General features: G+C 40.1%; 1 protein-coding gene, 1 long non-coding RNA gene and 1 other non-coding gene across 3 annotated transcripts; all 3 read left to right on the top strand.

Annotated features, from left to right (window-relative positions):
* Positions 1–971: 971 nt before the first annotated feature.
* Positions 972–9,580, top strand: LOC139663294 (cilia-and flagella-associated protein 96-like). The gene is made up of 7 exons (XM_071541930.1): positions 972–1,071; positions 3,162–3,381; positions 4,504–4,641; positions 5,428–5,503; positions 6,148–6,333; positions 7,542–7,708; positions 9,526–9,580. Exons 1-7 carry the CDS (start codon positions 972–974, stop codon positions 9,578–9,580), a joined length of 942 nt encoding a protein of 313 aa, XP_071398031.1.
* Positions 9,581–12,184: 2,604 nt separating this feature from the next.
* On the top strand, positions 12,185–17,266 carry LOC139663298 (uncharacterized). The gene is made up of 5 exons (XR_011696702.1): positions 12,185–12,236; positions 14,436–14,526; positions 15,469–15,529; positions 15,718–16,293; positions 16,610–17,266. It is a non-coding gene; the product is annotated as an uncharacterized lncRNA (long non-coding RNA).
* Positions 14,703–14,904, top strand: LOC139663300 (small nucleolar RNA SNORA74). The gene has a single exon (XR_011696703.1). It is a non-coding gene; the product is annotated as a small nucleolar RNA SNORA74 (small nucleolar RNA).
* Positions 17,267–19,850: the final 2,584 nt, after the last annotated feature.

Genomic DNA, 19,850 nt, shown 5'->3' with positions numbered 1-19,850 from the left:
AGATAGATAGAACCACACTATAATGAAATAGTAATCTAGAAGTACAACCTCCAAAAAGTCCTTTACTGCTACACCTCGACCACAGGTATGCTACTGGATAGAACTTTGTGTGTGTGTGTGTGTGTGTGTGTGTGTGTGTGTGTGTGTGTGTGTGGGGGGGGGGGTGTTCATTTCATATTTTCCTATAAATGATATTTTGATTTCCTTTCATCTTGTTTTAATGCAATGCCTTGCTTCGCATTCATACTGTAAAACACATTCACACTGTAAAACACATTCACACTGGGAGCTGTACAGTCACAGTGAAAAAGTGGTTACCTGTGGTTAGCGTTCTTTTTTGTGTGGGTGGGGGGGGGGTTCATTTCCTATTAATGGTAATTTGATTTCCTTTCATCTTGTTTTAATGCAATGCCTTGCATTCACACTGGTCAATGAAAAGCATTGTGACTCACAAGTCACAGTGCTTTTTCATTTTGTGTTTCCATTATTTTGTCCACATCCTGTAAAAAGTCCTAGATCGCAGAACGCTCTGCTCTGACTGTTAAAAACATCAACTTCTGCCTTCTGCTCACTGTTTAGCAGCACTTACCTGCAGTGGTTAGCGTTACTTCATCGTATTTTCTTTAGAGCAACAAAAATATGTCCCATGCAGTCCCTAGCAAAATGAAGAACAGTTTAATTTCACTAGAAGTTAGCACAAGGAGAGATATTGTATAGCAGGACTATTTTAATATATAAATCGTTACCAGGTGATCTAAATACTAAAATCTTTTCAAATCCTTCCTTGGGATGGAATTTCATGAAATGGAGGTCCGTGTGGATTCTAATGTGGATCTAACTGGGGGGTCATTGACATGAAAAAGTGTTGGGAACCCCTGATCTAGACTTACGTGTTCATATTTAGCTTCCACTTTGTTGCTGTCTTCTGGCTACTGCAGTCTGTCCTCAGGTGTGTGTGTATGTGAGTGAAGATGCCAGCAGGAGAGGGGAAGAGTGACATGGACCGTCTAGGTGTCTTTAAAGAGATGGGCTACATCTCCATAGGAGACAAGTACATCCCAGCCACCTACCGTAAGTACACTAAATAGGCCGACCTGTCTGCCTGCTTGCCTGTCTTGCTGTAAAGTACACTCCTCCAGCTACTGTTAAAGGAATAGTTCACCCAAAAATTAAAGTTCTGTCATCATCTACTCACCCTCATGCCAGTTGAAACACAGGTGAAGTTTGTCCATATAACACACAGGGAGGTTGCCAGCACAACTCCATAGCAGCCTTCTCCAAAACAACTGAAGTCAGTGGGGACCAGTTCTTCAGAGTTCCAAAAAGACCTACAGTATATTTACACCATCATTTAGTGCAAATCTGAACTACAGCTGATTGATTTGCAACAAATAATGGTGTATAGGTCTTTCTATTCACAGTGTGATTGTTTGGCTGTTTTTGTTTTGGAACTCTAAAGAACAGGTCCCCATTGACTTCAGTTGTTTTGGAGAAGGCTGCTACCAAGTTGTGCTGGCAACCTCCCTGTGTGTTATATGGACTAACAAATTTCACCTGTGTTTCATTTGGCATGAGGGTGAGTAGATGATGACAGAATTTTCATTTTTGGGTGAGCTATTCTTAAGTTACAATGGCAATCCTAAGTGTGACTCATTTAATGTCACAAATTGTTAGTGTGTGAACACAGTGCTAAAGAAAGCTGGGAATCCACCAATGTTGGCAGTCCAAGGTAATAAAAATCAAAATGACCAGTTACATTCACACTAATACAATCAACCGTACTGAATGATGACTAATGAAAAACGAGTAGCCTAATGTCTGCTGCAGTTCTCTTATGGTCGATTCAAAATTTGTTCCTAAAAATTACGAATGTGGGCGTTCCAACGAGTTAAACCTGTGAATGCTTCCAAGTTGTAGCAGTGAGACTTCCCATTCTTTCACATCTTCTGTTATGACATAAATGTGACATAAAACTGTCTGGCCTGTTCCCCATAGAGTTAAATCTGACTTTCTGTTTGTGTGTAAATGCAGCTTGAAGGTGCATTTAAAGGTGTGCCGTGTATCATTTTAACATCAATCATTACTACATTCATTTTGAGAGCAAACGGAGAAACAAATGAGGCCATCGGCGAGAAGATTGTCCGTCGATATATATACATTCATTTTGCGCTATGTGACAGTAAAAATGAAATATTGCACCTTTAAGCAATTTTCTGTCCCTGTGTAAATCCATCTAGATTGCTCTTACAAAACCGGTCTCCAGTTCGTAAGCAAGAACTTTCTAAGGGCGTTTTCACACCTATAGTTCGTTTGCTCTGGTCCGAATCAGTTGATGAGTTTGTAAACTTGGAGTGTTTTCCCCTTGGTTCGGTTTCTTTTCACACAGAGAAAAATCCAAGCGAACCAAAATGCATCACTACAAACCACGTGAGAACGTTCACTCCGCTTATTGGTCAGATGTGTCTGGGGCGGGAGCAAGAAAGTAAATACAGGAAGACGGTCCTGTGTTCTGGACTAGTGCACATTGCTATGCAACATGGAGCAACAGAGTTGGCATTTGCTCATAACTGTTGCAATTATATACCAGGCAAAACTGTACCAGCAGAATGCCGAATGCACTTCGAGGAAACGTCTTGAAAATGCTATAGCGGCTATACCTGCTCTACCTGCTATACCCGCTATACCTGATATACCTGCTCTACCTGCTATACCTGGCTACAGGAGCCGTTTAGCTCAAACTTGCGGAGTAAATTGAGTACACCTGGTAGTCGGGTCGGATCGAGGTCGGATCACGTTCCCACCACAAACGAACCGCTCCAGAGTTCGTTTGGGACCGGACCGAGACCACCTCCTCTGAAGGGTCTTGGTGCGGTTGTTTTGGTCCGCACTCGAGTGCGATTACTGTGTTCACACCTGCCCAAACGAATCACACCAAGGGGGAAAACGAACCACAGTCCGGTTTAACCGGACTAAAAGTGCAGGTGTGAAAACGCCCTAAGACTGCCTAGACCATGCTAGAAAAATTTAATCGATACTTGGTTTGTGAACATTGCTGTTGTGTCCCATAGCCAGAAACAAGATTAGAAAGTTTGTCCCACCTCCTGAATTGGAAATATTGTTTGAAATGATTTAAGTAAGTGAACTTCCCCTTTCAAATCCAGGTCCGTTCAATGAGTCGGCCCATCGTAGCCGTCAGATGCAGGCGGGCGTGGCTAAACAGGGGTGCGCCCTGCAGAGCGGCTTGTTTGACCCCACGTTCAGACGGATCTTCGAACGCGAGGCGCTGAGCGACCCGCTGAGACTGGCCCGGCAGAACCGCATCCAACAGGCCAAGAAGAACATGGGCAAGGCCTTCGTACCCTGCAATGGAACCAAGAAGTCGTGAGGGAACACACACACACACACACACACACCAGAGAGAACACACAGACATACGCATGAACCGTAATGAACACACAAGAACAATGCACAGCAGACTATACTAGCGTTAGCCCAATATGATATAATATATGAAATAACTCAAAAGGGTTTCATTGATCACATGACAGAGATTCAGATTGTGATAATTTTGTTGCAATGGACCTTTTTCACGGCAGCCATTTTGATGTGTCATAGCAGGTGTTAATTATGGTTCCATTCCATTTAGGTGTTCTACAGCCATTCCAATGAGCCAGAGTGCACAATACCAGGGCCCTGGCACTGTAACACCTAAATGGAATGGAACCATCATTAATGTTATTAGTTACACCTGTGTTTACCCTGCTATGACACATCAAAATGGCTGCTGTGAAAAGGGTCTACTGACCTTATTCACATGGCGGCCTTTTTGAACACTCTTGGAAACTACCTTAAAGAGTGAGCTACAGCCCAGCTCTGTCTTACTGTTGTGTACCAAGCTGTAAACATACAGTATATCATTTCACTGATTTCCCACTGAAAAAACATTAGAAACATATGAATCCGGAGTGTGGAGTGAATCTGAATTTAGTAATCCCACTACACTAGTGTGCCAGTGTTTCAGAGACATGCTTTTCTAGCCATTGCAATGAAGGAATGTCAGTACATTGACATGATCTGGATTGACTTTGGATACAGTAGCAGTGGGGTGTTTGAGCTTTTGCTATAATTAAAATTTCATTAGAATGATTTTCAGTAAGGAGTTTTAGTGTGTCATGATGGTCTAAATGTTGTTTCAGAGGCTTTCCATCCTGACAAGAATATAAATCTGAGGGAAACACTGAATGCTTGTTTTTTGGCATGAAAATGTTGTATTTAAAGATATTGAATATTGGCACAAAGTATTGGCAGCTTCACTCCAAAAATCAGTATTGGCCTTCACAAACCCCTATCGGTCAAAGCCTCGTCTATACTTTCTTGTGACGGAACCAAGAAACCATGTGGTACTTTAGCCCCATATGCATGTACATGTATTGTATAGACATACTCTCTCTTCGTTCCTCTCTATACTTGTCTTTCTCTCTGTTGGTCTCTACCTCTCTTCAGTTCTGGTTCAGGTAGTTACTATGGGACTCTATCCGGGCCGGTCGAGGCCATGAGCACCTTGACGATCCCCCGGAAAACCAAGGCATCCTCAGGACGCAACATCGTCACGTCCCCTCCCAAGAAAGGCAGTGGTTACAGGTCTATGGCAATCACTCTTACAGCAGTGGTTCACTACCACTCAACAAGCATGTTTTTCACTTTTTTTTATCTACTTTCCATTTTCAGGCTTTTCGCTAGAATGATTACAGCCTGTACTGTCAGAAAATAAGGTATACAGAGTTGTACCTTTTGTCGCTTATTTTCTTTTGTACCTTATTTTCTGACAGTGTGAAACTGTGAGGTTTCATTGTATATTTGATTTTTTTCTGCTTTTTTAAAATGATCTTATGACTGCTGGAAGATCACAGCCTCCCAGGTTGAAGATGTTCTTTGACTTTAATTCTCCCTCCAATGACTATCCAAATCTCTACATTTTTCTGGAAAGTTTCAAAATGAATGTGTGATTTGTCCACCAGTTCTCCACCAGTCACAATCCCAGTCAGAATGAAGCTGTTGTGTACAAGCAGAGGAATCAGTGTTGGAATACACAACAGTGCACATTTTAGTTGACAAAAATCAGTTATTACTCTCATCTTGACATTTGTTTGATAGATTTGTTTGAAATATTTGAGATTGTTGGTGACGTCACTGAAAGGGGACTTCACCATTCATTGCCTAGAATATGCTATAAATATATTTTAAAAATAGGAATTAATGCTTATTTTATCATCACTAGTAAGTAATTTCATTGTTACTAGTCATGATTAAATATTACTCAATCATATTTATAACTATCTCAAAGATACTATTGCTAACTCATGATAGTGACAGTCAGGAAGTGTCATAATGCTTTAGTTGAAGGAAGTAACATGTTATTTCCTGCAGCTTTCCCAATGTAACGCTGTCCAAAATGGAGCTGTATGCCTCAGACCCCTATGAGAGAGCCAAGGAACAACTTAAGGTAACGCTTAAAGCCACAGGAGAGTTATCTGTAATTTCTCTTTAGTTGTGTTGTTTTGTCAGATGCAGTATTATATTGAAGAGCCAGGGCACTCCATCAGTTTTGAATGGGAAAATCCGTAATGCTAAAGATAGCAGCACCAACATGGTAAGACCATGGCCAATCGACGCACCTTTGTGTGCATATCATAAAGAAAATCCCCCAATCATACTTTCAGGTTCACGCAGCTGCAGAACTGTTATTTATGTCAACCGATCCAACAGCGCCCATACAACTTTGACAATAATTTGAAACAATATAATATAATATATAACAGTGTCCTTTGGAACAAAGTTTCACACTCCATGTTATATTCGTCAGTGTTCCTAAATATGAAAGAGACAGCAGCATCTCCATTCAGCAACTGGGCAGGAACTGTCCATATACAGTATATTAAAGTATGTTTGGCTGAAGGTAGTTATGACCTCCAACAGCTGACGCTTGACGTCAGGCTTCTACAACAAGGACCACATCGGAAGGACACAATTTCCTACATGAAGGGCACAAGATGCTATCAAGTGTGCAGTGAGCCCTCATATTGATTGCAAAAAACTCTGAAACTCTGTGGGTGTGTGTGTGTGTGTGTGTGTGTGTGTGTGTCACAGAGGGAAGTAGTGACCCACCGCTCCAAGCTAAAGGGTGGTCCCTTCAAGCTCAACCTCCACCCCAGAGACTTTTTCCATGGCAACCCATACCGTAGTGACAAGCCACTCCCACCAGCACAGAAGCCACTTCCGCCAACACAGAAACAATTCCCAGTCCCCTTCAAACCTTCCTCCCCCAGTAAACAGGTGACTATCTCTCTAGTTATGTATGTATGAATGTATGAGGGTTAGACCGATATATGGGTCCAATATAGTTTTTGGACTTTTGGAAGATTAAAAGTCTTTATGTATCTATGTATGTATGTGTAACCCAAAGAGTCTAGCTCTGTGCCCCCTAGTCGGCAGGCACCTCTCCCACACACCCGGTTGGAGTTAGTTTCTGCGTTGTGTGGTGATGGATGAGTGTCTTGCAGGAGAGAAACAGAGTCGTGGTTCTAATTTTATTTTCTTGTCATGGACTCTTCTGTATCAGTCATCAAGTATGGCAACCTTGTAGTAAAAAACGGATTTTTAGAACTTGCAGGTTACTTGCAAAATAAGATGCTTCTTTCAGTAGTTCTTCCATTAAAATAAAATCATATACAGCCTTCTAGATATAATAATACAATTACTATTTTTTCGGCATTGATAAATCAATCAGCTGCTCGCACCGGCATCCATATCTAACCAAACACATTCAACAACAAAACCGTATGAACAAATAAAGTGGGTGGGTTATTTTAGCTCTGATATTCAATATTTTATTCTGCCATTTAACACTGCCTACCTTGCAGGATAGTAAAAAACAGATTTGAGAACTACGGTGTCCTGCAAGGAACTTAATTGAGAATCACAGCGTACTGCACAGTACAAAAGAAAAACATAAGACAAGAGCACCACCTAGTGGTTTGGTTTAGGCAACTGCCTTACATATGTATTCCGACTCCCAAACTGTTTCATGGCTCTCCCAATTCCAAACTAGGGCTGGGAAATATATCGATATTATATCGATATCGTGATATGACACTAGATATCGTCTTAGATTTTGGATATCTTAATATCGTGATATGGCATAAGTGCTGTCTTTTCCTGGTTTTAAAGGCTGCATTACAGTAAAGTGATGGAATTTTCTGAACTTACCAGACTGTTCTAGCTGTTCTATTATTTGCCTTTACCCACTTAGTCATTATGTCCACACTACTGATGATTATTTATCAAAAATCTCATTGTGTAAATATTTTTGTTAAAGCACAAATTGTCATCCCTACAATATTGTTGCAATATCAATATTGAGGTATTTGGTCAAAAATATTGTGATATTTGATTTTGTCCATATTGCCCAGCCCTATTCCAAACTAATGAAAACCCTGATGATGACTCATGTTTATGTTTATGTGTTATGTGCCTTGTGTCAGATTGGGGGAATGAAAGCGGGGACATTTGACGTTTATCCCTCCCATTCTGCTGATCCATACGTTGCTCGCCGTTCCAAGCCAACCAAGCAAGAGGCTCGGGTCTTCCGTCCAGCTCCTGGTCCTAAGAGCACACCTATCAAAAGCATCATCAACCTCAATGTTAACAGGTTTCATCCCCTTCTCTCTTATCCTCACTTTCTTTTTGCCCTCTCTTGTAACGCACCCTCTGGTTGCCATATTGGAGGTCCTCACCTTTTTGCGTTTCGAAACTCACAACTGAATAGACATGATTGGTTTCTGTGCTGTTTTAGACTGGTAACTTCATCATGATTTTGTGTTAAACAAGGTCAGCTGTTTAACTAGTGAGTATTTGGTCAGCTAACCATTGCTATCTTGTTGTAAATATCTAATTAGCACAGTAGCTAATGTATCAAGTAGAAGCTAGCATTAGTAGTGGCTATAACCGTAAGTCAATATTAAGATTGGTTGCTTAGCGCAGTGGTTCCCAATGTGGGGTCCGGGGACCACCAGGGGTCCTTGAGGGGGTTCCAGGGGGTCCCCAGCAAACTGATGAATTGTTTGTTTCATTTACAAGAAGTTAACACAATTGGAGAATGTAGAAGAATGACTGTTTTGATCATAGTTTCACTGTTATCTCTCTACCTACAATACAGATAGTCATGGAATTCTGGACAAAATGTATCCAACAACAAAAATATTCGCAAATTTGGGTCTGAGAGACAAAATCTCATCAAATGGGGCTCCGTGGCCCTGATGTGGACTAAATTAGGGTCCTTGATATGAAAAAGGTTGAGAACCACTGGCTTAGTGTGCTGGCTAGTTAGCTTGCCAGCAGAGCCAGAAACCAACACTGTAGGTCAACAGTTTGTTCAGGTTAACATAGCCCCATGGACACAAGATGGCGCTGTTGAGTATTGACTTACTTCTCGAGTCCCAATGTGGTCTGCTTTTTTCCCGGTAGCAAAACTCGATGAGATGCCATGCAGCAGAAAGCGGCTGCTCGAATTCCAATTCTAACATGATGCCTTACTCCGTGGACATACGCAACACTGATATATCCAAAAACTAACTTACCCAAAAGCACAGTTTTGTTTAAAAGTAACCTTTGAAAGTCCTGCGAAAGGCCCACTGGCCAGAGAGACTGCCAGTACTTCTAATGTACTTTGAAAAGTTTCATCACATGTAAATAAAAAGTTACTCGGCTGTAGGCTTACATTTTCTGTGTGTGGCTTGAGGAGAGTCATGCATGCGCAGATGGGCCTAATCTGGAATTTTGTGGAGACTTTCAAAGGTTACTAAACAAAATCACACTTTCAGGTGCTTACATTTTGGATATACGTATGTGTATGGCCACAGAGTAAGGCATCGTGTCATGGAATTTGCAGACGCTTTCTGCAGCACGCCGTCTCATCAAGTTTTGCTAGAGGGAAAACAGCAGCCCAAGGTGAGACTCCAGATGTACAAGTCAATACTCAACAGCGCTATCTCAAGTCCATGGGGCTAAGGCTAGCTGACTCTTCTCAAGCTACAGCTCAGAGTATTTTGGAGTAGAGACTAGGGCTAAAGGCAAGTGTCACAGTAACCTACATTAGGAGACAAATCCACCTTATCGCACTATTAACTTTTACTTAGAACGTTACTGAATGGATCTACAGCCACACCACAACAAGCTTTTTCAGCTAGCTCTGTTTTTCTAGCCTGGTTGTTATGTATTTAGCCAAATCTCCAATGGACCTTCATGCCAACGGCATACGTGGTTGTTGGGAGATTTGTGACCTATCTTCAAAGCCTCTATTCCAACAAAAGCAATTTCAAAGTCATATTGATAGACTAGATTTACACAGGAGCAAAAAACATCAGATTTTGAGCTAGCTTTGGGTTCTGACCTTCTCTCTGCTGACTTAACCTTTACTGCACATTCCTCTAATCTAAATCCTGTCTCTGCTGTGTTTTTTGGTTTCAGGGTGGTGCACTCTGCAAACTACACTTCCTCCATCCCAGCTGTCATGAGCCTCTGACTACAATACCCATACTGCACCACCACTGGCTGACTATTACCCATAGAGCTGGCTAGTCACATGGTAAACAGTGGCGTGTCCAGGCCATTTTGACTGGGGTGGCCGAGGTGGGGCACAGACTCAAGCAAGGGTGGCACTGAGTGCGGCATTTAGGAAGGATGTAGGCAGGTCCCAGGTCAGAATTCTGAATTCCAAGTCAGAATTCTGACTTTAAACTCAGAATTCTGACTTTATTCTCAGAACTCTGAGATTAATCTCAGAATTGAAATACATTTTTCACATGTGGCCCTAATCCTCTTCTATACAAGGCCCAGGTTGAAAACAACCAGAATTATCAGGCATCACTGTCAACTGTATGCATGTAAAAAAAATGTATGCTACTAACATTACTTCTTGGTCTTTATCTTCAGGTGCGTGCTGCATTCCGTTTGGCATAGTTGACATTGACATAGTGTTTTTTTCACATTGATCCCTAATTTTGTCTTCTCTTTGCTCCCCTTGGCGTGTTTCTTGGAACTCAAGGATTGTAGTTTTGGAAAAAGAAATTAACTGGCTTGATGTAGGTTTCAACACAGAGGTTGAAACATTCACAACCATTGATGATGGCAATCACGTAATGGAGCATTGCTTCACCACAGCCTGTTTGATCCAGATCGGCCGTAATCAACAATAGAATGAAGTTGGACGGGGGGTTAACATGGGGAACCATGGTACCATGTGACTAGCCAGCTCTGTACCACCAGCCAACTACTTCACTGCGGGACCACCAGCTGTCATGACATTCTGACTACAGCAGACCAAATGATGAATGGGCACCCAACAGATAAAATGCTTTCAAAAACATTTACTCCAACAGTATGCAGATGATACAGCTCTTGTCATCATCAGTGGCTTACATCTGACTCCTCAGAGAGAGAGAGAGAAAACCTTTTTCTGTCAGATGGTTTCTTGTGTGAATGTGTAATGTTCTGGACATACAGGACAGAACTATTGTAAGATGTTTCCTTGTGAGATTTCAGAGTAATTGTTCAAGGAAGAGCTCAATCAAAGTCAAACAGAGTTATTTTAGTCTTCGTTCCAACCTCAAGGTTTGCAGCAGTGCTGCAAACCTAATCCTCCAAAACACACATTTTTTACTTTACGTTACTTATTGGTTAGGCACTAGCTTTGAGAATGTATATTTTAATGATGTTACCTCTACATTTAGATCATGATTCTCAAGGACAGTTGAAACTTGAATATTATAACTTTGGCCTGGTCAGAAGCTCAGTGTGTACATTAGGTGTTGCGTGAAGAATGTATTGGCAGGTATATTTTCGCTTGTGATTGTACAAAAGGCAGTCAAACAGATGAGACAAGATATGACTACATCTAGTTTGCATTGGTTCTGATGGGAAGGAGGCAACTAACGGAAGGAAGTTGCATCTTGTTGAAAGAAGTTATATCGTATTGACACATGACTTCACACAAATGAAATGAAAAGCAAGAAATAAGCAGAAAAGCTTAGAATGAGATTGACAATGAAATCTATTAAAATACATCCCATCCCTTATACCTTTGGTTAGAGAGTCTTTTTATTTGGGTTGATTTCTCCTTAAAGAATTCTTATTTTATCTATTGAGGTTAAACATATACTGCAGTATAAGGAAAAAAAAGTGTTGTACCCCTGAAATTGTTCAATTTCCCAATACTTACAGATATCACAAACAAAATATTAATAGCTAAAAATAGAGGCTTAAAAAATTTTGCTTCAGCTTTTTTTTTTTTTTCAGACAAAAGGTATTGGATTTCAAAACCCGTCCTGGTCAAGGATTTATTGTGGTTTCCTGAAATGTCTGAAGATATGAAGACATTAGAATATACAATGTGGATGTAAAACAAATAGCCTATGTAAACCATTATATATACTAGCTGTAATAAAGTGCAATGAAGGACCATCAACCCAAACTGGTGACGGCTTCTTGTGTATTCTTTTATGTTTATGTTCTTCTAGATCAGTGGTGCTATTTTTTCCTTTTTGTGATGGCCCACTACTGCTGAATGAACAGAGCTGGGATCCATGTCCATCTCAACAGATGATCAGCAATGATATTTGGTTGCCTTGACATTGCTCAGACACTGCTCAGCTGGACAAACTTTAAAAGAAGAAAATGGAGCAACGGAGGTATTCAGTGTGTTTCTTGTAAAACAAATCTCAACATAAAAGTCATCTGTTACACACATACAGACATCAATGCACCTTTTCCCAGACTTAGAAGAATGAACAAACCCGCACTGAGAGAGATATTAGTTATGTAAATACATGGGTATAGTGAAGATATTTTTTTTTACAGTCAATGGTGAGATAGTATTCCGGGAAAAAAACGAAGTAGGCTAGGTTAAGGAAAGGCAGCAAGTGCTCGTGGAAGTCATTGTACAAAGGGAGTCTCGTTCCAAAATTTCAAATCCAGGGGGCGCTCATAATCCAGTGTTTTCAAACCATTGAATGGGTACATAGTGGTAGGTCTGCTCGTAGGACCATCTTTGGTAAATCTTCCTTCCCACAATGCATCGCGGTAGATGTGTTCTATAAACCCGCGCGGGACTTCCGTTCTTCCTCTGTCTGCAGAAATGTACTTGGAAATGTGGTCGTCTAACTGTGACCTCGCGAAACTGGGTAAGAATTTCAGCAGTTGGTTAAATGAAATGTTTATTTTACAGCACAAATGAATATGTCATTGCATGAAATATTACCAAATGTGAGAAACATCACTAACTAACCTAACACACGGTTGGCCTTAATACATTCCGTTCCCTCTTTTATGAAGAGTCACGTTATCCAGAGTCTGTTCCAAAACGTGGCAATTCGATTTTGCCTCGTTTATCGGCAACAACTATTTAGTGTAACACAACTAAAGACTTGTAACGAATCGCCAGGGTCTGCTCGTAAATTCGGCATAGAAGTTATCCACCAAGCAGAACGTAATTTTAACAAAATGTCAAATTTCGGAGTTTGTTAACACTGCTCTCTACTCCCCTCCCCCCATTCGGGTTAGGTTAGCGTTAACCTAGCTTCTTGAGCTAGCAGCAGTGTGTTACTACAGTGATTCTCAACCTTTTTCATATCAAGGATCCCTAATTTAGTCCAAATTAGGGCCACGGACCCCAATTTGTCCCTCAAGCCCAAATTTGATTATTTCAAAATAGTCATTCTTCTACATTCTCTAATAGTGTTAACTTCTTGTAAATGAGGTTTAACAACTCATCAATTTGCTGGCGACCCCCTGGAACACCCACAAGGACCTCTGGTGGTCCCCGGACCCCACGTTGAGAACCACTGTTACTAGATCTCAAAACTGGCGATGAAATATGGCGGATACATGGTGCTATCGAACAGATAGCTGGTAGCAGCTAGGGTTGCAAAATTCCGGGAATTTTCAAAGTTGGAAACTTTCCATGGGAATTAACGGGAATAAACCAGGAATTTACCAAATTGAAGGTATGCTCTTAATAGGGAACTTAAATATAGTTGGGGAAAATATATTTTAGCATAATCCTGACTAAAACAACCAGATATCATGCAAGTACAGTTGAATATCTATGCTATTCCTCAATCACATGCACACATAGCACACTGCTTACTGCAGGGCTATTGAGACCACGCCCCCTACATGCACTGTGCATTCCTGTGCATTTTTATTAATTTTTGAATGGGTTGGGTCAGGGGGATGATTAATATTTAACTCAACATTCATGTTTTTGTTCTTCAATGAAAATGATTGTTCAATAAAATATTTAAGGTAACACTTTATAATAACCATCATTAATAAATGGTAAATTGATAGTTAATTAAACTTTAGTTAATAGTTATTTTACTGTTAACAAACAATGAAATGATCATTAATAATGTTTACTAATTATTAGTAATGCTATAATTGATGTTATTTTATTATTAGTTTGTGTAATATAAAATCATTTGTTTATAAATTATATATTGTATCATAGCTTTTTACCCTTTTTACTGTCTCTTATCAGCTATGATACAATATATAATTTATAAACAAATGATTTTATATTACACAAACTAATAATAAAATAACATAAATTATAGCATTACTAATAATTAGTAAACATTATTAATGATCATTTCATTGTTTGTTAACAGTAAAATAACTATTAACTAAAGTTTAATTAACTATCAATTTACCATTTATTAATGATGGTTATTATAAAGTGTTACCATTTAACACTTGATAAAGTTCTACTTACAAATAAATCTGTTTTAATTGTATTTTGGATGGATGTTTGCTTATAACAAAACAAATATTTATGCTTGGATATGATACCTTTCCATTAAATTACCCTCAATTCCCAGTTAATTCCCATAAATTCCCATAAATTCCCATGGAAAGTTTCCAATTTGGAATATTTCCAAAATTCCCCAGCTTAACTTCCCATGGAAATTTACCGGAAACTTTCCGGAAATTTACCGGAAATTTTCCACCCCTTTGCAACCCTAGTAGCAGCCATTACTACTTGACAGCATGGCCTAATTACAGCGGCCGTCAATGATGAATAGTGTATGAACATTGTCCTTAACATCTAAATGACTGAGTCCTGCATTTTGTTAATTTTAAGTCTGACACAGGAGAGGTTGTAATGGTACTTGAAAGTTGAATGCACATAGAGATAGATTTATGAAGTATATGCTATAGATGCCTTTTATTCTACCTTGGAGGTAGTTCAATAACAGTTGACAAAATTGGAAGTCTACATGTCCCCCAACCTTTAGATTTGCATCAGCTCACTATCCTTCATATTGTTCCAGCTTGGCCCTCATCAGTTTGTATTGATGTAATTTTTATGCCCCTAACAGAAATGCTGGTCTCCCTTTGGAACAAGCCTCATGGCAAAGCAGCAACTATGGGATTGAGATGATAACCTCCTGCTTTGTCTTTGGACAAAAGGTAATAGGTGTGCTCTCATATGAACATTGTTTGGCCATTGGTGGTTGCCATGTTTAGTCCTCAACCTTCCAACTATGTTGGGGTTCGGCTGATAAGTTTGAAGCTTCCAAGTGCTACCATACTGCACACAAACACACTCATGCCTACTATTTAGTATTATTTGCTCCAGAATGGTTCCCAGCTCTAAGTCAGCTGTCCAGGCGGTGTGTGTCTGGCTCAGTGTTACAGTGCTGGTAGAGGAAGGCTCTGTATGTGCGTTCGGTTCTGCAGGCTCTGTTCTAGAGTCTGCCGCTACTGAGCAGCTGCGGAGCTCGGCCCAGTGAGAGTGGACTGTCCTGATCAACCTAGCAGGGCAGGCCTAGTGCAGGGCCGCACACTCCCATACTAACACTGACTAGGGCTGAACAATTAATCGAAATTTTATCAATCGCAATATGGCCTACTGCAATTTTCAAATCGCAGGAGGCGCAATATTTGTTAAAGGCGAAATGTGTCAAAATACCATTTTAAATGAAATATTGTCGTACTGCAGAGATGTCCTGGCCTACACATCATGTTCTACAGACTTAAGAAAACATCTTTGTTTGATAGAGATCCCTGCAAAAATCACACCATAATCATTTTAATATTTTCTTCAGTGAAAATGAGAATAATGATGTAAAGATTATCATTCCCTCTAATATCGCAAATCATATCGCAATTGCAATATCAGGCAAAAATAATCACAATTAGATGTTTTTTCAAAATCGTTCAGCCCTAACACTCACACTTGGCTTTCAGTGAGCCACCCTAGATGTTATGGTGTTGGATAAGTTGCATCCTAGAATCATTCAAAAAAGAGCAGCAATTCAGAATTGAGTGACAGCTTGCGTTGTGAACTAAGCTTTAGCCTGGTATTGTGTATGAAGCAAACCACAGTAACTTTGTCTCATTGTGTTCCAGGCGAAGCTTCTGATGACCAACTCACTATGGGTTTGACAACCACACTGAAGGTCCACTCAAGGTGAGTCTGGGAGAGGCAATCCCCCCTCCTCATGATACTGTCTTATGTGCTGTGATGATTGTATATATAACACATCATGCTGACAAAAAACCATGGTGAGCCTTAAACACCTGAGCATAGTACTTTATGCTAGTGCTTGTCATCAGTAGGTGTAGTGTTGATTTACCTGATGTCTCATTTCCCTACAGGAGTGATGTGGACCCACTGCCTGAGGAGGGGAGGTGGGGTGATGAACCAGCCCCCAAAGAGCCTGTAGTGTTTGCCATAGGGTCTGGATGAGATTTGTTTTACTTGGGTGTAGAAATTGACTTCTGTCACTGTCACAATTGCCCAGATTTCTATAATTACTTGAAGGAAGAATCTTCTCCAAGGAAAATTTAACTGAAGCTTTGAACGGCATTTATCAGTAAGAGTGGGGTGCGCAGGTATGTCATTGAGGTTATCAAGTGGGCTCCTCTACAGATTTGTCAATGAATGACACCTCCAGAAGGATCAATAGTAAATTGTTTGGTCCCAGAACCTGCCTAAATTCATAAACCAATGCTGGATGTGTACTTGGACCACAACATCTCATCCACTAAATTCACAAGCTTGCCCCTAGTCTGTGATGAAGTAAAGGGGCAGTTAACCATGCAGTCTTGAAACGTTCAATAGTTTTGAAAAATAACCATGTATTGCAACACTAAGAACGCATTACAAAAACAAGTAAAGCATCTCATCAAGAGCCTATAGTCAACGCCTGCAACCAACTACAACTGACATGGGTATGTATGGGGTGGTATATCATCAATTTAGATACAAGTGATGTACAGTATATGCAGTGTGTAGGAACTGTTTGTAAACCCAATCCTGTACTGCCATGGCAGAGGCCTCGTCTCTGTTGTGGACTCATTGTGTTGGGAGAACAATTGCAGGACTTTTGGCACAGGTTCAGTAGAAACCATCTACCAGGGCCTGACTAAAGATCTGAAACACTCTACTTGTAATAGAAAGATCTTAGTAAAACTTAAATTTGAAGGGTTTTTTTTTTTGCCCGTTTTGCACATGCTGCCTGATGGTAACACTGTGCTCTGTTTCCAGTGTGTTCGGAGGGGCGATCCACCCTGGTCCTGGATAACTGGCTGGAAGTCACTGCAACTTCTGTCTTCATCCACTGGCCAATGTTTTTTTTTTTTTTTTTTTTCAGTGTTAATGTTGATTATCTGCTTAGATAAATGAAGTTAAATTGTCTTATGTGGGTAACAAGGTGTGATTGTTCTGTGAAAATGTAAACGCTTCAATAAATTGCAACAATTCTGAGCACAATCATGGTTACTTTGCCCTATATGTAATGTAAGGTTTATTTTGTTTTGAGTGACAATGCCGTAGACTGTCAGGATGGTGTAAAAGCACACAATTTGGTTTTCAGTTTAGAAAACCCTTTGATGGGAAGCTGTTTCAAAAAATTGTCATGCTTACTCTTATTCTTGAGCACTGCTTTATGGCAATTTGAGTTGCGATGAAACCTAGGCATATTTGAATTTATAACATGATTGCTGTTAAAGAGCTCTGGAACCCTTGTAGTGAAATATTGGGTGGTGGAGCCAGCGCTTCAAAACGCCAGCCAGCTATACATCACTGGCTTTCAAAGGTTGCAGCATTTAGACCTGCAGTTGGGGGCCTTTTGCCCAGAATACCTGTGATACCTTTAGAGACAACTTATGCTTGTATGCATCTTATGTAATTGTCTATTGTATTGAAGGCGTACAGGTTTAAACCTCTGTAAGCCTGTTTTTAATTCATGCTTTGGGATTTAAATATCTTAATTTTGGTGTTTTTTTTTATTGACTGTAAAGCACATTTTAACTAAGTCAATGTGTTACAAAATAGTTTATTTTTATTAAAGTTACTATGATTTTTAGTAGTAGTTCTTCAGTAGGTCCTTTCAGACAGATCATTTATGTAGATCTTAGATGTACAGTACACAGTGGATCACAATGCTCATACCCCCCACCCCTCTCATAGTAGGCTAGTTTAATTCAGACTCAAACTGCTTGTCATTTAGGATGATAAAAATCAGCGAAAGCAGGATTTATTCACACTTGCTTTACTTATTCTACTAGACAGAACACCTAGCAGTGACTTTCACCTATCAGTCATTCACTTTTCCCTTGCTCAATGTGCGCCATCTAGTGGACACATAGAATAACTACATCAACTGATCTGGGATTTCTCTTCCACAGACTTTGTTTGTGGCTGGTCTACAGGTTAGAATGGTTTGATGACATACTGATTTTTCTGCACTTTAATACTTAAGTTATGAGGATGTGAGCGCACCCTCAGCTCAAATGTTCACAGACACCCAGGACGCAGCGTCCTCTGTCAACATTTCCTCTACAGATGAAGCTGAAAATCTCTGATGTGATCTGGATGTGAGCTCACCAGGTAAAGACTCTACCATGGACCATTATAGAAATGAATAGGGCCCTACATTGTGTTGCATAACTGGGTGACTAGACTGGGATGAGACGATGCTGCTAAAGTAGGCCTACTTCTAAATGTGCTTTCGATGTTTGCAGATTTAAATATTCATTAGAATTCATTCTACAGATCATTTTCAACATTGTCTGACATTGAGGAAAAAAAATAACATTGTCTAAGCAGGTTTTACCTTATTTTTAGTGGTAACCAAAATCAGTGCAGGTTAGCCTGCGGTCTCGTGCCTACGGCCGAATCACAGCCATGCTCCTACAGTTAACGGTAGCACACCTGTGCAGCGGAGTGATACATATAGTAAAAAGTGCCAGTGCCGTTATACTGTACATCAGCACTGGGACCTTTTAATATATGTATCACTCCGATGTGTTCTAGTATAACCTTGATTAGGCTACACAAAACCCTAAGTTCAATCGCACCTGGTAGCGATCAGCGCAAATATGGATACATTTGACCTTAATTATGAACGGTCGTCAGAGGTGGACGATGGGGAAGAAAGTAAGCTCAATTTGACTTTGCAAACCTCAAAGTAGCTAGTCGGGAACAGTTTATGTGTTGCTTGGCAACACTAGTGGAATCCTGAGGGAACTGTGTTTGTTGTCTCAATCACTATTACTTGATGAATAGCTTTGTTAAACTGCCAGTTGCACCAGCTGAACGTAAGCTCTATCGTAAGTTAGGGTGTAAAGTCTACACTGTTACGTTGAAACTAGTTAGTTTGACACTAGGCTGTGTCTTTGTTTAGTTGCACCATGAGACTAATGTACATCTTAACTAGTAGAGCATAAACGGACCACTAACCAAAAACATTGTCGCAGACAGTGGCATTTTCCCCTGCCGCACCGTTAATATAGAACCCGTTAATATAGAACCTCCTTGGGCCGCACCTAGAGCTAAAATCAACGACTATCATCTAACCATGACTACGCGATAGCAACAGAAAAAGATTAGAAACCTTGGAAATTTGCAAACGTCTACAAACACATCAACAAATAGGTACGTTATCGAGTATAAAGTAGGCTGTAAGGATTAATGTTAGTTTGCCTCCTATACCCTATACCAGTCATCTAGCCTAGTAAGGCCTAGCCTACAACTAGGCTAGAATTAATATAGACAACAAGTGTTATCAAGCGGTTTAACCGTTATTTTCAACGGAGCAAATGTTAGGCATTTCCCCCTCATTAACCATTATTGATGACTAAATAAAGTTGTAGATTTGTTATTCGTCAGTTCAGTACGGAAGAGGATTAGGGCCACATGTGAAAAATGTATTTATAATTTATTTGAGTTCTGACTTTATTCTCAGAATTCTGACTTTAAACTCAGAATTCTGACTTTAATCTCAGAATTCTGACATTAAACTCAGAATTCTGACTTTAAACTCAGAATGTGGCCCTAATCCTCTTTCGTAGGTTCAGTGATCTAAACTCATGTCCAAGATATACTGTAAGTCAGTGGTTCCTCCTGTCCCCCGCAGTGTTGTCGCTCTCCATACTACCTGAATGTCTGGAGCATCTCTCCTTAGCAAGTGAAGTGAACTGAAGTGGAGCAATATATACATCGGGAATGTAGCTTTGTTACATCATCTGTGAGACTGAAATGTTCGGATTATTGAAATATGCATGACAGACACGTGGAAACTTTATGAAATCGCTGTATAAAGTACGTATTCTGCATAGATGAATACAAATAATCACCCCAAGTGTCTATAATACTGGCTAACACCCAAGTCTGAACGCTCCACTGGGGAAGCCTATAAAATGTTGCCTAATTTTAGTATTGCCAATACTAAAATGCTGACTCACTCAACCTTCTTTTGCATAGTCCATATGTCTCAATTGTCCCA

This window comes from Centroberyx affinis, unplaced genomic scaffold (genome assembly GCF_046629955.1).
Source record: "Centroberyx affinis isolate AG114_WGS23_722 - 3 ecotype Tasmania unplaced genomic scaffold, CSIRO-AGI_Caff_v1 ptg003972l_1, whole genome shotgun sequence".
Classification (NCBI taxonomy): domain Eukaryota; kingdom Metazoa; phylum Chordata; class Actinopteri; order Beryciformes; family Berycidae; genus Centroberyx; species Centroberyx affinis.
The sequence above is the reverse complement of the archived record's forward strand: the minus strand, read 5'-3'. Positions and strand labels throughout refer to the sequence as shown.